Below are 18344 nucleotides of genomic sequence, written 5' to 3' on the forward strand. Positions count from 1 at the left end.
GTTGCAGACAAATTAAGTCACCTACTCAGATGGAACGTTATGGTGAGTACATAACTTCTTATTATTGAACACAAATACGTGATAATGTCTACCTGTTTAGACAGAATGACTTACTGGGCAGATACATTTTTGCAATATATAATTTTTTTGAGTTCAGTAACTGCCGCAAGAATTATCAATAATCACATTACAACAGATGTCATCAAAAGGATAAGCAGTAGTGCCTTGGGCCTTGATTCTTGTTAGTCTTAACATGAACTCATGAGCCCAACAATGTGCATGTAGCAAGCTCACTACAGTAGGAGGTCACATGAGCAATGACAGGCATATGAGTCAAGCTGAGAGCCCAGCTAATGGCTACACGGCAAAGTAGCTACTAATTTTATTTTTAAATAGGAAGTAAATGGATGTATTGGACAGGTGGAAAGGGGGAAGAGAAAGGGGGAAAGAAGAGTGGTATGGGGATGGGGAAGAAAAGGTATATGTTTTTTGGGACATGTCCCATGTTTTATATTTTATTTTTTCAAACAAGTAAGTTTTATTGATCATTTTTGTATAACATGCAAACCATGTAATTCATAAGAGAGCTACATAAAAAAGAGCAACACACAACCTTTTTGACAACCCACTACAGTAATTGATTATAAATGATCACTTTTTGCAGTTTAACAAAATTTGCTGCAGGTTGTCAGCTTAATGCTCATTGTGTGTATTTTACAGAGAAAAAATACAAGGTAAAAAGAGAGATTTAGATTATTGTAAGTCAGCATTAAAAAAATGAAAAAAAAATCCAGTAATCCCAAATTTCCTTACCCATACATGTAATTTTAAGAATATTCCACACCTTATGTTTGTCCATACATTTTTTTTTTTTTTTGTAAATCTGTTGGACCATGCTTCTGGTATTTACAGATAGTTGCCACAAAGATTGACATAATTATTTTTAGCTAGGTATGCTGCCACATAGAGGAAAAAAAAATCCTCTACTTCTTATAACACAAATCATTTTTTCCCACAGTAAAGGGTTGACAGTGTCTTGGAGCATATGCAGCAGCATTAGCTGTAGCTTTCCATATTTTATAGATGATTTTACAGATCCATATCATGTGTATAAAGTGGTGTTGGAGATCCACATCTCCAACAGTTAACATTCAGAGAGTGTACTTCCCTTTAGATTCCTTAAAAAGGTCTGTTAAGGGGTGGCACCGTAAGTGAAACGTAAGAGCCTCTGTATGCAGGGTGAAAAGCATGGGTGATAATGGGCATCCTTGTCTGGTACCTCTGGTCAGCAAGAAGAGGTTGAGGAGATGCCATTTGTTACAGCCTGTGCTAATATCTTCGTGTACAGGATTTTACATTTGCGTACAAAAGTGTCTTTGATGCTAAAGGCTTCCAAGTCGACATCCATAAAGGGCCAGCTAAAGGAGTCAATGGTTTTCTGTAAGTTCAAAAAAAATAAGATACTCCATAGAAATATCACTATGTTTGAGTTTGCAGAGACAAATCATATTCAGTCACAAGAGCAATCGTCCTGGTCCCCCTTGTTGCTAATTTATAAAATCCTTGCTGCTACCAGTGTATCAGCTTGCCTAAATGTTTTTTGTTGAGGTCTGCCCAATAACGTGGTGAGAATCTTCATTTCCATTTGTAGTGATGAGATAGGCTTGAAGTCAGATGATAGAGATCAGCACCTCCCTTCTTTCTGGCAGCAACATAGTGAATGAGATCCTTGAAGAAAATGAGCAGATTTGAGAAGATCAACTTAGAGGCCTTTTAAAATTTTGCAAGCAGACTATCAGGTTTGGGGACTTTATCATTAAGAATACTTTTAATACTAAGTATAATCTCCTCTAATATGATAGGTTAATTCAATTTTTTTTTTTACAGCTGGGGAGGTTGAAGCTTGCTATTGAAACTGCATCTGTCTTAAATACAGTTTGACTACCCTGTGATATATTGTGTTTTTAAAGAACTGTTTTACATTATGTTATTATTCTTGTCAGTGTCTATAAGGATGGAGCCCTGAAAATCTTTACTAGCAAAAATATACATATCCCTCTTTCTTTCTTTGAGTTTATATGGTAAACAATTAGGGGAAGCAATCCATTTTTCTTGGTGAAACTATTTCCATCTTTTCCACTTTGTTATGGATATTCTCATAAAATAAAGCCTTGCATTGTTTTACACAGTACAAGATTTATGAGTAATCACTTTGCTGTTCTACTTGTTCTTTTTTTTTATCAGCATTCCCAGGCCATCAGTCACCATCCTGGCAAGGCAGTGCCGGGTATCCATCTTGTACTGGGGGCTGTCATAGGAGTTCCCCCTGCAGGCATTCTTAGTGGTGTCTGTGTAGGAGGTAGAAAAATGTTTTAATCTCTTTCTTGCACCATGCACGAGCCCACCCAGACTCAGACCCTTCAGAACCTATGGCCACTTCACATGTTACTGTTAAGAGGCAAGTGGTAGCAGATTCACGTTGACAGACATTGCAGATATCACATTACACATTGACTGGCAGCATGACCATAGTCCAGTGTTGTGCCACAGAGCCTGTACATGCCACAAGTTAGCTTAAGCCTGTGGCTCCATGGTAGTCAAGAGTTCATAGGTTCATAGGTTGGTACTAGGCTATTGGCCCTAGGGCCTATACAAGCCTAGACATAACATTTCCTTGGCTATTTCTTCCCAGAATATTTACTTCCCTAGTCCCCTGTCTACCAGGACGACTGACATGATCCCGGGGTGAATTTCCTATCTCCCATCCAATCGTCAAGGTTCTTTTTGAAGAGGGCCAAAGAGGCGCTCAGTTTGACATGTAAGGGCTGTCTATTCCAGAGTATGAGGAGTCTCTGGGTCAGGAACCTATCCCTCCAGCATGTTTTGTTCATTCTGATGACCAAGTTTAGACTGGGATTTCTTTAAGTGTAGCATGTCCAACAGCTCTGGGTTTGACATGGCCTTGTATGTTAAGCAGAGATCGCCTCTGAGTAGGCGATATGCGACAGAGTTTAGCTTGAGCTTTTTTAGACGGTCAGCATAGGGCATCTGCTTTAGACTTGTGATTCTTTTAGTGAGGTATTTCTGTGGCCTTTCCAGTTGTTGCAGATGTCGTGTGAAGTACATACCAAATGGGGCATTGTATTCTATAATGGATCTAATGAGGGATGAGTACAGTGGGACTATGACCTCCTTTTTTCTGGATGAAAAGCCCTTAGTGATGAGGTGTGCCACATAGAAGGATTTCTTCACTGTTGTAGCATTGTGGTTATCCAAGGTGTGATCACTGACCACCTGTGTCCCTAAGTCCCTTATCACACTTTCGGTGTTTAGTGTACTGCCACTTATGTGGTAATTCATGGGTACTTGTTTTTTCCCAAAGGGGATAACTATACATTTCTTGGCATTGAGCTTGAGCCCATGGCTGTGGCACCAATCGTCTGTTTCTGTAAGGCCCTTTTGTAGAATATCCACATCATTTGGGGATTCAATAATGGCTCCCAGTTTGCAGTCATCTGCAAACTTTGTTAGCCAGAGTCCCTTAGTGCTGGCCTGTACTTCAGAGAAGTAGATGCCAAACAAGAGCGGTCCCAGGATTGAACCCTGAGGTACTCCACTTGTCACTTGTCTGGAGCTGGATTTTGAGTCGGCTACTTTAATAGTGTGGGTTCTGTCAGTAAGCCAGTTGGCAACCCATCGAGTGACGTAGGGATTAATGCCCAGCTTAGTAAGTTTATCTATGATTCCAGAGTGGGGGATGATGTCGAAGGCCTTGGTGAGGTCCAGATAAGCTGTGTGGACCACCTTGCCCTCATCCACGGCTCTGGAGACTGATTCGAAGAAGTCAATCAGGTTGAGGAGACAAGATCGGCCCCTTTATGAAACCAAACTGGGTGGGGTCCAGTGTTTGAAGGTTGCCAATGTCTTTGTTTATAAGTTCCATGATAATGCATTCCATGGTTTTGCAGATCAGGCTTGTCAGACTGATGGGACGGTAGTTCCCTGGATCCAAGGTGGATCTCCCCGTGTGGAGTGGGATAACTGTAGCTGTGCGCCACTCATTGGGAACGAAGCCTAAGGTGAGGCTATGATTAAACATGACACTTAGGTAAGGTGCCAGTTCATTTTGTAGTTCATGTACACAGCCCATGATGTCACTTGGTCCCATGGATGCTGTATTCTTAGCTTTGGAGAGTGCGTTTTTACCTGTGTGGCCGTGATTACCGGAATTTGACAATCTTTCAGTATTGGGATGGGTCCTTTAAGGGGTGAGAAGAAGGTGTAGTTGGCACTGAATTGATTTGACAGGGATATTGGCAATATCCTTGGCATCAGTATATTTAATGCCATTCTGTTGTAGCTCAGAGCAGATCTGAGCATTGCCATTTAGATTCTTGACTTAACTATAGAATGCCTTGTGGTTGTCCTTGGAATCTTTGGCAATTTTATTTTCGTAACTAACTTTGGAGGATTTTATGAGGGATCTCAGCTTCTTACTGAGGCTGGTAAGGGAGTATTTTGCATCCTAGGATTTTTCTCTTTTCTGCAACAGTTTCTTTTTTCTGTTGTATAGTTTATTTATGGCAGGGGACCACCAGATTGGCTTCCTTTTTTTTGGAGGAGAGCATCTTGGTTCTATTTGGAATGGCACGATTCATGCATGAGTGGATGTGCTCATAAGGTGCCTTAGTGTAGGATTCAGCAGTCGAACTTTCAGTTCCTGTCTGCATGGGTGTCATAAAGTTTGTCACTTCTGACTTGTATAGCATGAAGTTAGCCTTGGAGAAGTTTTTTATGGAGGTTTCCCTACTGGGGGGTGGGGGTGGGATGTGGACGTCAAGGGTGATTAGCTTATGGTCAGACCTGACCAACGAGGGGTTGACCACTGGTGTAGAACATCAATCGCCCATTTTGATAATAACCAGGTCTAGGGTATTTGAGCATCTGGTGGGACTATGGATTAGTTGATCCTGGGCGTTGGAATTTATGAATTTCAAGAACCGTTGGGCAAAGGTATTGGTACCCGAGTAGTTTTTCCAATTAATGGCAGGGTAGTTGAAATCACCCAGTATTAAGGTGTTTGTTTGTATCTTAATATTTTCCAGTATGTTTAGAAAGGTGTAGTGAGAATCTTGGGGGATGGGGGATCTGTAGCAAGCTACAGTTTGGATTGCAGTCTTACCTAATGTTAGTTGCACCTGTAGAATTTCAGATGCATTGTGTTGGGCAACTAGCCTGGAGGTGTGAATATCCTTGGTGAATATGGACACTCCTCCGCCTTTAGTGTTTCTGTCCTGGTTTGGTGGTTTAAAAGTGTGGTAAGAGTTGTAGCCTGGTATATCAGAAGTGCTGTCTGGAGCCTTGAACCAGGTCTCAGCTACTGCACAGATATCAATGTTCTCCATTTTTAGTAGTGCCTCGAGAGAGTGCATTTTGAGGTTTAGACTTGTAGCATTACCTTTATATTTTGCATGCTTATATCTGTTATGGTGGTGTTTTTTTTCCTTTGAGCCTTGCCTAAAAAAGGCACAATAGGGGTGGTAAGAGCCTTAGCCAGTAACCTGAATCCCATGGGAGACAGGTGCAGATCATCTCTGGCAAAGCATCGTGGTTTGTCAGTCATGTCTTCCCAGGCAGACATATACTGGATCCCCTTTGAATGACACCAGAAACTTAGCCAATTGTTGAAGTCGATCATTTTGTCCTTATACTGTGGTATCATTCTGGGCAAAGGCAGGATGCTACTCAGGGCTAGGGTCAAACTTGCCTGGGCCACATGATCTGAGAGCTCTTCCATGTCTCTTTTCATGTAGTCCATGGAGGTACGTCTCAAGTCATTCACTCCAACATGGACAATGACAGAGTCATATTTGTACTTGTTGTGGAGTGACTTGAGTGCATGCGTGATGTGGCGGATCCTGGCACCCAACAGGCAGCTGACTGTAATTTTCTCCATTTTCAGCCTGGTGAGTGGAACATTAGTGTGCCTGAATGTTGAGTCACCTATAACTAAAGTGTTGGGTACGTTGTCTTGCCTTAGGGGCTGTTGTTGGGTGGCACATTGGTGTTGTGAGCTATGTGACACTTTGGTTGTGATGGGTGTTTGTTTGCGTTTCAGCTTTGGAGGTCCTTGTTGCTTGGGCAGGTTAATGTTAAGGGCCTCCGCATAAGTCAGTTTAGTGTTACTGTGTGTGGATGTTGGTGGCGTGAGTTTTGAAGGGCTATGTGTTGCTTGAGGTGTAGTGCAGGTGTTAACCTTCTCCTCTTGACTGTCTAGCACAATCCTGGGTGGAGAGAGCTTTGCTTCCAGTTTGGCTATGTAAGTGCATCTCTCGCAGGTTGTATTGTTGGGTGGTAGGAGGAGAGTGTTGTCTGAGTACATGAGGCAATTGCTGCATTGCCCCAGTATGCCCAGATTCACCAGGTGGACAGGAGAAATCACCGGAAGCTTGACCCTTGGACATGCTTAGTTCGGTGTTTCATTTGTAAAGGACAAGAGCTGATTTCCCTTACCTTGGCAAGGTACTTTGCAATTATAGGCTGTTTTAGCGCCTGCAATTAATTTCTCCTTATTAACAAGGAGAGTTGAGTGCTTGTATCAGTTTAAGGCTTCATAGTGCTTTCCAGCAGGTTTTAGAGCAAGTGCTAGTGACAGGGATTCAGATTTTAGTGCTACTACTGAGAAATCAGCTAGTTCTAAGGGAAAGTTTGAAGAGCAGACTTTCTGGCACCGGGAATAGTTTAACGTGCTACAATAATAAGCTAATAAAAGTGCAGGATAGCAGAGAACTAGCAGATCTAAGGGAAAAATTTGAAGAGCACTTCTCAGAAGCTTACAAAAAGTCGACATATACCCAGACCAATTTGCAGTCTTCTCTGCATGCGCTCAAGCAAGCAGGAATGCTGTCAATTGTTTTTTCAAGGACAGTGAATACATCTTGAAAAAGATAGTTATATTGGTCTACAGGCAAAAGTGTTCAACATTTCCCATGGATATAATATACAGGCCATTGCCAGGTAAGGATAGTGAAAGGGTATGTGACGACCGTGCCCTGGCCCAGCAATCAAGGAGCTTCAATCCTCACCACTAACACCAGGGAGGTCATCTCCTAGAAGAGGAAAGGATAACTAATACACACAGTAAAGTACAATTTCCCTTAAGTGCACACAGAGATCACAGTCATTCTGGGGCTGGTTGCTCCCTTGCTCTCCGGGTCCCCAGTAAGACTCCCCACTGGCACAGCTATAGGGTCCAGGTCTCAGCCTAACTGGGCAAGCTACAACCTCCAGTACCCTCTCTGTCCAACCAGTGCTTCATGTCCCTGCCAAGTAGCTGACACAACACACACACACACACACACACACACACACACACACACACACACACACACACACACACACACACACACACACACACACACTTTGAGATAAGTATTTATACAACTTCGCAGACACTCCTGGGAAAGGCTGACATAGATTCTCCAGCTGTGCCCCTTTACCCACACTATACGGTAGTAATTACTGCCACCACCCAGTTAATAATATCAGTTACTAAAAGGCCCTTAAAAGGGTGTCCAATTATTACTGTGCAATATTATTATCCAATGATAATATGACTATTCAGTCTAGGCTTATTGGAAGGGGTTAGACAGTTTTGTGTCTTTCGACTTTTCCCGGTTAGGGGTCGCCACAGCAGAACTCCGGTCTGCTAATGATTGGCAGTAGATTTTTATGTGCCAAGTTGCCGGCCCTGATGCACAACCTTCAACGAAGAAATGCCCATTCACGCATGCCTCCACACAGAAGACGCTCTAGCTGAGAATCGAACAGGACGTCTTACTGTGAGGTGACAATGCTACCATAGCACCACCACCGCAGATTTGGAAGGAGTTAGACAGTAAACTCTATAAATATATAATGCACTCTAAAGCATAATTTATCTCCACATAAACCAGCCACGGGTAGAAGGATTTAAAAATATTTAATAATAAATAATTAAAACACAAGACAAAACTACTACACCACAGAGATATCCAAGAGTTGAGAGATCACACAGAAACTTAAAATAATATCGTAGGAAAGATCTGATTACACAGAAAAATATGTAATCTACTTTCTAATCTTTAGCTAATCTTAAGAAAAAACATAGTGCTACAATCCTACTTATATACACAAAGAGCAAAAGCAGTGCTGGGTTAGATGTCCAAAGTCAAAATGCTCTAAGTCTCTCTGTGAGACATAGTTTATAAAACATCACTAACAAACATGTCTCTGGGTCCTCCCCAGATTACAACATGTTGACACTTAGGTTTTCCCAGCATTCATATTGCATCATCTTGATACCTGCTCTGAGTTCCCAGGCTAATAGAAACTGCATTATTTAGCAAGCTAACACCTGCATAGGAGAATGCAACACTAAAAGGTATTTCACATATACACTCTAGCAATTAGTCCTTAGTTAACACAATAGACAGAATGTCTTCAGCTAGCCTGACCGGAACCAACTTTAAAGATCAAAGAATATCATAAAATCATTTCAATTCAAAAGACACATTTGAAAGGCTTGACTTAGTTTTTCTTTACAGCAAGGGGGAATGTTGTAACAATCTTGAAGTTCACATTTTACAGTGTTTTTCTTTCATTTAAAAACACACGCCTTCATTTTACATTTATTTATACAAATGATAGAATTATGTATAAAATTCTATTTTACTAAACTGGCAGCCTTCGCCTGTCTTTGTCCAATCTTCACAGGTTAACTTTAACAAAGTTTTATTGTTGGGGGAGTTGCTGCACAGTTGTCTTCTGGTGGGGGTTGGGTAGCATATGGACAGTTGTGATGGATCTCTGCCATAAATAACTACATTGGACTTTGTAGCCCTGCTTTGATATGGGTACAGAGGTCATTGGCAGGTAGGGAGGTTGACTGTATTCTGTATGACTCTTATTTATTTATTTTTGGAGAGGGAGTAGCTCCGCAGCAATCTGCTGATTGGGGTGGTGAGCACAGCCTGGGTTATAATGATGAATGAGAAATCCGAGGGCACAGGTACATGCAGCAGTACCCATCAAATGTATGGCTGTGGGGGTGTGTGAAGTGGATTGTGTCCACTGGTAGTGGCTCATAAGCAGAGGACTGTGTTGCAGTGCACAAAGTCTGCATCTACTGCTCATATATGGGACACAGTTGATGGTGCGTGGTGGGGAAGGCACAATAGATAATTGATACAGGGCGGGAGTGAATATGTGGGGCAGTACGGTGGCTGTGCTTTCTTGGACACATGTATGTGTAGACTAATGACCGGGTGTATTAGCCCATGCTGCTGTACTAGACTACTGTGGGGAAGTGTCTTTTGATCGAATATAGAGAATTATACTGGCAAATTGTTTTGGAAGCTAATAGATTCCCCGGACTTAACGATTATATTTCACTCTCCCCTGTCCTCAAAATGGGGGTTGCTAGACTATATTAAAGTAAGATATTAGGCTGGGTTTATTTCATCAAGTTTTTTAGCATTTTGGAATTTATATCTATGATACATTATTCAAATACAACACATTTATTTATATATTTATTTCCCAATCAAATATTTTATATATATATTTATGTATATATTCATATATATATTTTATTAATAGTATTTAAGGTTTGATATTGGGTCTGATTTTAATTACATTTTACATATTTAACTATAACATATATATATTTATAGAAATACATTTTAGATATGTTGTGAATTTTTTGTCGTGGCTTGTCATTTTGGTTCAAGGCCACTAGAGGGGAGTGTTATTACAAACATGGAAATATTCCTATACACATATATATATATATATATATGTATATATATATATATATATATATATATATATATATATATATATTTGAGTGTTTATTTATGGATCCAGTAAATTTGTACGAAGTTATATTCATTCACTTCATGACTTTCGATATATATAATAATGTTTGTATAATCATTCACCATATGATACCAAGTTAGATTGTATTAAGTTAGATGTTTCATTTAAAACGAAGTGCTCCATTTCAGAGTCCATGGTTAATTATTCATGATTTTGGTTCCTTATTGGACCATTTGAAATAGCGTTTGCCTATAAATATTGATATTTATTAATTAATGGATTATTTTATTGATGTCTGATGAAGTCTGAGTTTTAGACGAAAAACGCGTTGTTTCAATAAGCATTTAACATTATATGTATTTTGGATTGTGCATGGTATTCATTAAACTTTTGGATTTATTCTGGGACTGACCGGTGTTGGGCATCTCCTTTCAACAGTGCTTTAACAGGTTATTGGTTGGTTTCGCACTGTTTTCTTCTATTTTTTTGAAGTGTCTTTTGATATTACAATATGCTAGGCATGGCACGTCATGGTAACTCAGCTGTCACATGGGTGTGTTAACCATTATAGTTGGCTCTGCACATATTTTACACTTGATCACTGACTATAGATGTATATTCACATTTACAGGTAGATACATGGCGCCCAAAACGCCTTGAGAAGCCCTCCCATGTAGGGATCAATGTGCTAATGAAGGCCTTCCATGAACACAGATGCTGAATACTGAGCACAGACAAGATTTAATGCGCCTTCTGGAAACATATGTGGCATGAACTGGAAGGAGATGTTAAAGCAGTTAGTGGCCACAACAAGGCAGCCCTTTGGGTCCATTGCAGAATCATTGACATGATCCTGCGTACCTGCAACAAAGCCACATCACTGTAAAGAAGAGAATGGCATTGGTGCGAGTTTACCATCACAGACCACCATCAGTGCCATTGAGGAGTTTCTGTTATCCCTCTCTGGGGAGAGTGAAAGAACCATGATACCTGGCAGAGGCCCGGATGTGGGAGCTGAACTGGATGCACCATCCCCTGTCTCTGATGGGTATGTACCAGTTTTGTATTTCCTTACATCAGTAACATGTTTTAGTGACACACTATTCCCACGAACTGAGGAATGTTCAGCAGTATCGTATCTCCTCAACATGCATATATGATTGTAGCCACAAAAACATACCTGACAAGGTATGTTTGTTTACAGTTTTTTGCATGGCTGTTGTCTGTACAGTTGATACGTCACAGGGAGGTGAGATTGTCACATTTTGCAGTATTACACGTGGAGTTTTATCTGTCTGTTTGCCTAGGTGCTACAGTTATTGGTTTTTCTGCTGTGGAATGGTGCAAGCCTGAATCCACTGATGCATCAGACACTGACAATGATGGTGGCCTTACACTAGCACAGTCTGAGGGTACAGTGCCATTGTCATTAGTGGTGATTGTGGAGGGTACAGTACCACTCACTTCCACTGACAAAGTTCTCTTGCTTGTGGAACTTGCTCCTCGCTCCCACCTCTTCAGGGCCCAAAGAAGGGAAGATCACATCTGACACACCTTTTCTGGCTGCACTGTTTAGCCCTGCTTATGCACCAACAGTAGGCAGTGGCACCTCCACAAAATGTGGAGTCAGGGGCCTGGAGCATTGGGCTGGTGGCAGTAAACACTATGGCTCCTGCTCATTGCCTGAACTGAATGTCATGATGGGCATTACTTAACGTATGTGCAGGGCTGTGTGCTATGCCACCACTGCCATTGCAGAGTTGCCAAGTGTACTGCACAGCTTGAGTGACGATGTACGAGAAATTCACTCAGCTAATTTGTCCATTGGACAAGAACATAGGTACCTTCTCTCCCTCCATGGGGCCTCCTGCCTCTACATGCCAGAGACTATGCCACGTCTGTAACCATCATTTATCTGTCACCTCTGTGGGCACACCGCACAGGATAGGTAGATAAGATCATGTGCTGCTACTTATTCCTTGGAGGGGGATGCACCTGTGGTAAAAGAAATGGGCCTTCATCAGTCTGAGCACACTCACCGATGTTGCAAGAGTGTGACAATCTGGTGTTGCACTGCACCTCAGCTGTGCTGTGTGGGTTGCATACTGATATGAGCCATGGCTGCATGGGATATCCGGTATCACCAGAAATATGTCCTTGTGGGAAATCACCCTGCAGAATTCGCGGGTATAGGTTAGAGATGTGTCTGGATGGAGCACTGGTACATTATGCATAATACCATTTGCAGTGAGCAGCACCTGGCAGTTGTTGGAAAGAAAACCTTTCTGGCTTGTGTATCTTTGACTGGTTCAAAGAAACAATCAGAGCACTTGGAAAAAGCCCATGACTCTTCTCAGTGTTGTTTGTTTGTTGGTATCTTTGACCGGTGCCTATGTGGACCAGGCATAGCCTTGAAGGTAATGTGGGTGCAATCAGTGGACTTTAGAACCTCAGGGAAATGAGCTGTTTTGTTTTACACCAGCCTAGTGTTGTCCTTGTCCTCTGTGGTGCTTGGGAATCACATATACTACTCCACATACTGCAGTATAATATCAAGGAACTGGTGTAACAGTCAGGAGGCAGATGCCTTTGCTATACCTACCTTGTCGTATGGTAGTTACTGGAAGGTCTCTGCAGCAAGGGAAATCCAGTCCATTGGGATCAGTATTAAAGACACCTCATGGAATTCCATGGGAGGACAACATGTGTCTTTAGGCTGCCATATGGTGTTTGTCCACACAATAACACTCTGCTATGTTTCTGTTGTGGAACCGATGGTTTTTTAGGTGTAGGGGGATCATTCTATGGTGCAGAAGGTGATAACATGAGCTCTAGTTGACACTGCCTGTCAGAGCACCCGCTAACATACAGCTGTTTGGCTCATACTCCTAGCATCTTAGCATTGTCTTTGTCTCTGTTCACTGAGAAATTACAGATTACGGCCTTGTTGGTGGCTGTGGCTAATATTGTAATTTTTATACATTTTTGAATCACTCCTTCATGTTATTTAACTTCCTTTGCATTTGCATTTGGGCTCATTACTATAATGTTACATATTTCTCTATCATTATGCAGTCATTAGCAAATTATGTTGACCTTGCATTTTCACCAGGTTGCATGGTGGTGGTTTTAGTGTGTCTGATTTGCCTCCTTTGCTCTACCACTTGCCACTCATATATATGAATATATGTATGTGTGGTATGTGTGTGTTTATATTTATGTATGAACATACATATATGTATGTGTGTGTGTGTGTATTATGTATATAAGTATATGTCTATATATGTGTGTATGTATATATATATATATATATATATATACACATATATATATATATATATATATATATATATATATATCTGTATAGTGAGGGAGACAGGTGTGTGTGTGTGTGTGTGTGTGTGTGTGTGTGTGTGTGTGTGTGTGTGTGTGTGTGCTGCTTCCTCCCAACCCACAATCACATCCTCAATCCTTATGTGTTCCAAAAACCTGGGTTTAATAATACTTAAGCAGTTTGTGAGTTTTGGAAGACCAGAAACAACACTGGTAGAAATGTTAAATGGTTACTTGTGTTTTTTCTGTTTTTTCTTCAGCCAGAACGTTTTGTTAACCTGGGAATTGAACCGCCTAAGGGAGTATTACTCTTTGGCCCACCTGGCACGGGTAAAACTCTGTGTGCTCGAGCTGTAGCCAACAGGACAGATGCCTGCTTTATCAGAGTTATTGGCTCAGAACTGGTTCAGAAGTACGTGGGAGAGGTAATATTCCTGACTGTTGAAAACGCAGAATTATATAGAAATGTTAAAATATTTTTGGTGATGTAATCTGCCATTAAACTGTTGTTTTGTTTTACATACCATAGAAACTTGAAGAATATTTCTGTTTTTGCAGATGCAGACTATTGCCTTGTTTACACACGTGTACATATATATGTATGTGTGTGTGTGTGTGTGTGTGTGTGTGTGTGTGTGTGTGTGTGTGTGTGTGTGTGTGTAAATGTATAGATAGATATAGAAAAGTGAAAATATTTCTGTTTTTGCAATTATTTTGAAGTGACTGCATTTTTCATTTTTATTGTCCTGTTATTGTATCCCATTACCAAACGTAAAAAGATACATTAGAGTGTTGGACTTTTTTTTTTTTTTAATTCAGATGCCTTTATTGCACTTCCATACTGTACAAACTTATTCTGGTACACCAAGAAACTGTTTAGGTAAAATGTAATCTCAGAGTTAGTATAAACATGTGTTACCATTTCACAGCCATTTAGTGTTTGCAACGTCATTGTTTTAAACTGTTATATTTTCTTTTAAACTAACTGAATAAGAGCAAGAATCTCCCCCATCTATTTCCAACTTCATACGTTTTTGGCTTCAATTGTAAACTCTCCTTAAGTGTTATCTTCTTAAGAGTTATCTACTCACTTTGATATCCTTATCAGTATTTGATTCCAAATTGGAATCCCATTAAAATTCCTCACAAGTCATCCCTTACTAAGTACCACTTGTTCCATACTGACCACTTATTCAGGGTTATTTCCTAACTGTTGTCTTCTGCCATTTTTTAACTTTACTTCTCTATAATATCCCTCATGATTTTTTTGGCTTCAAAAAAGGTAGGCTTCTCTTTAGTTCTTCATTTCCTCATTATGACCTTCCTTGATACCAGTAGTAACAACAATAACAACTCTTTTCCATGCTTTGAGTGTTGTTTTACCCAGCTTAAAAGCATCATTGCTTTTGTCAGCCTTATGTCTTGTATTATGCGTACCATTCATTTTTGCAGTCCCTTTTTAAATTGTTCCAGATTTGAATAATTCCATAATATATGTTCCTAGGTTATCTCAGCCATTCTTCTCAATTAAATGTAATAGTCACTGTAACGGCTTGCTGTATACATTTGTTTCTCACCTTGCTATTCTCTTCCCCTTTAAATAGCACCTTATCTTGATTAACAGTGACATATCTCACTTTTCCTGATCTCACGCTTTAAAGCTGGAATGCTGTTAAAAGGTTTAAAACCTCTACTTTCCTCCCCTCCTTTCCTTGTAACTCCTTATAAATACAGATTCTGTTTATCACCTTCCATTTCCGTGTCATTGCATTGTAAAGTGGTCTTCAGCAAGCGTCTTTGACTAGTCTTCATAAGTCTTGTGGATCCAGAACTTCTCAAATAGAGATATCAATTATCTCACCTTTCATTGCAGTGCCTACTTATTTTGCCCTGGTTTTTATTTTATCAACTTTTTGTGCCTTTTTTCATTTGAATATGATCTGATGTTCTCCATGTCACTATTCGTCACTTTTGTCCAGTGGGGTCTTGATTCTGACATCGGATCCAAGATGGCAGCTTTATAGGCAGCTTCTAGGCTTGAGCTCCTCCCAATCACTTGCTGCCCTCTAACCCTTCAGATCTTGTTTGCCGTGCTAAGCTTCAGACGCAGGTTCTTAGTTTCTAGAGGGGATAAGTAGCTTTATTTCAAACCTTATGTCAGTAGTTTGTCTTGTAATGTAGTGTTTTCTTGTTAGTGTTTTGTGTATATCTTAGTACTGGTAATTTTAGCCCCTCTCCTCCCGTTTGTTTCTGCTTGTTAATGTGTATGTGTGTGTGTTTTTGGCATACTTTTTTATAGTGGCTGTTATTTCTGCTGTTTGTTGGTGTTTTTTTGTAGTAGATAATCTTGTAGTTAGTTCGTGCTTGGTGTACATTTGTTGGTTGGCCTTTTTCCGGTTTTGACTCATGCTTGTTCTACCGGTTCTGTGTTTTGCATGTCCCTTTGGCTGCTCCATGTCTGATAAGACAGTTGGTTTTAAAAGGGGATCCTCTTGCAGTCGGAAGATGCCTGTCTCTGATTCACATGTAGATTATCTCTATTTTTTGGGAGTTGACCACCTGGAGGTTGAAAGTGACATTTGTGCCACTTTCAACCCCAGGGCTTTGCTCGAGCACCGAAACAAACTCCTGTTAAAAGGATTGGCTCAAGGGGGTCCCTTGGCTCAGTCCCCTGCCAAGTCTGGACCCTCAGAGCACAAAAGGAAGGCCCCCTCACTCCCCGGGTATTCCTCCTCAAAAAATTGTGAGACTGACGGATCCCAGTGCCTTGGATCTGACTCCAGTTTCGACCCAATCGGATCCAATGCCCTCGGGTCCTAAGCCCCACAACTTCCACCATGGGTCTGGAGCTTCTGTTTGAGGCCCTCGGATCCTTGGTTGTGGGAGTCCACGCGTGGATCCAAGGTCTCCATAGTGAGGCCTTTGGATTCGGTCGGATCCAGATCAGCCACAGATCCGGCTTCCTCGGATCTGAGTCTGTAGGGACCAAAACGTTCATATCCTAGCTTGTCATCAGATCCGAGCCAGTTGGATCTGGGATTGGTGTCGGGTCCTACTATTCTTATAGAGGATTCTCCCTCTGGTTCTGACTAGGGGCAGTCCCCTTCTGCCTGCAACCATAGGAGTCATTCCTTAGAGGGGAGGTCCTTGGGATCTCAACATCCATCCCTGGCCAGGTCTTCCATCTCCTCTAGATCCTCCAGGAGTTTGCTCCCTTCTGATATGGACAGGATGATCCAGTCCTTTCTGAAGTCTCAGATTGAGTTGGGGCTTTATGCGTCCCATGCCCATCTGGCCAGGGGGCCATCATCTTCCCCTTCATTGGCTTCTCCTCGTACGACCGGGTTTATGTTGGACTTTCAGGCCCTGGATCGCACAGGGGGGGAGACAGGGGTCCCCACTGTCTTTAACATCCCTACCCCATCTGAGCCCCTGACGTCTACTGCTCGGCACCTCCCCTGGGCAGACTGGGGTTTCTGGACCTGTTTTTACAGACTGTTCCTTCCTCTTAATGCTTCAGCCCTTGACAGCTCGGGGCCCGTACTATCCGGAGGCCAGGAGGTGCAGGCCTGCTCTGGTCCTTCTCCTGCCGGGAGTGCAGACGGGGCATCGTCCAGTCCTTCAGCTTTCCAGGTCATGGAGAGGACCTTTTCCTCCCAGAGAGTTTCCACCCCGGCCTTCCAGAGACCATCCTAGACCCTCCATATGGGCCCCACTCATCTTGTCCCATGTCAGCCCTCTCGATCTAGCCTTCAGGTGGGAGTTGCCCCACTTGTGGTCCCCCTGTCTTCTGAATCCTTCCCCCAGCCACCCCTGGAGGAGTTTCCTCAGAAGAAATTGTGTAAGAGGAGACACCTGGATTCCACTGTTGAGTCACTCACTGGGGATGCGGACCTCGATGAAGGAGACGTTTCCCCCAGATCGCTGCCCGAGGATGTCTCCTTTAGGGACATCTTAGAAATCCTTAAGCTTAAGGGTGGTTGGTTTTCCCTCCCCCGTCCTCTGAGAAGTGCGTCTTTCTGAAGGCTTTTGGGACAGGACCATCTACCTCCTGGGTTTCCCCCTCTGCAGATAGACTTGTAGATCTTTTCGCCAGCAGGGTGTGGAAGGAGTTGGATTCTGTGGAGCCTGTTCCTAAATGCACAATCAAATTCCTCAGTCCCCCTTCTGACAAGCAGTTTTAGTCCAAAGGAGTGCCAGTTGAAGCAATCATTGTAGCTGCCGCCACTAAGAAAGAGCTGGCAGAACAGAGCACATCTGTCCACCCCCCCCCCCCAACCGTGAGTCCCGGGCAATTTGACAGGCATGGAAAGGGGGTTTTCGCATCAGCTACATTTGGTCCTCGGGTGCTCAACTACCTGGCACATTTCACTCGGCTACAGAGGGACTTGGTCATGGAGCTTACCACGTCCCTTTTTGAGGTACTGCCTGCTGGTGAACTAAGTAAGGCTGATTGCCAGCGCTAAGGAAGGTGCCTCTCAAGTGGCTGGAACAGGCATTGCTATTCAGCATCACGCCTGGCTGTGCCTTTGCAGATTTGTGGAGTCCTTTAAGATATCTTTCACCAATGCCCCCTCTATGGTTCTACCTTGTTTGGCCCGTCGGTCAAAGAGACACTTACCCGCAGTGAGCAGGAAGGCAAGACTTGTAGGCTGTGGGAATCAGATTTTCCACCACTCAGCTCTCCTTTTCCAAGATGCAGCAAGAGGCCAGGAAAATGTGGTTTCGCAATTATTAAATATGCCTTTCTAGATGCTCATGATGAGCCCTCCTTTAGAGGTCAGGGAAGAGTGTGCAATGGCATATGCCACTCCAGGGGCAGAAGAGGTCTGCAAAAAAAGGGCTCCAGGGAACCCTTCTCTCAGAAGCCCCAGCAGCACTTCTGAAGCACTGCCCGGCTGTCCTGCCCTGGAGGCAGTCGGGGGTAGTTTGTCTCTGCACCCTTTGGCCTGGGCAGGTATTACAAAAAATCATTGGGTGCTAAACATCATTTTCAGGCATTACTCTCCTGTCAGGAGATACCTCCCCAATGCAACATCCCATCAAAGGGAGCCACCTCAGGAAGAAGTGCTGAAGCTACTTCAGAAGAGTCATCCAAGAGATCCCCCAGGACAGCATGAATCTGGAACTTACTTTTGCTTTTTATTGGTGCC

At 42.4% G+C, this 18344-nt stretch overlaps 1 protein-coding gene across 1 annotated transcript in view; it reads left to right on the forward strand.

Moving 5' to 3' along the window:
• Positions 1-18344, forward strand: part of LOC122815754 (26S proteasome regulatory subunit 7) — a 583850-nt gene that overhangs the window by 207597 nt on the left and 357909 nt on the right. Inside the window, exon 8 of the mRNA XM_044088516.1 lies at positions 13452-13616. Within this exon, the coding sequence (XP_043944451.1) occupies positions 13452-13616 (165 nt within the window). The remainder of the gene's footprint in view (positions 1-13451; positions 13617-18344) is intronic.

Source organism: Protopterus annectens, chromosome 11.part0 (genome assembly GCF_019279795.1).
Source record: "Protopterus annectens isolate FY-2018-M chromosome 11.part0, PAN1.0, whole genome shotgun sequence".
NCBI classification, from domain to species: Eukaryota; Metazoa; Chordata; order Ceratodontiformes; family Protopteridae; genus Protopterus; species Protopterus annectens.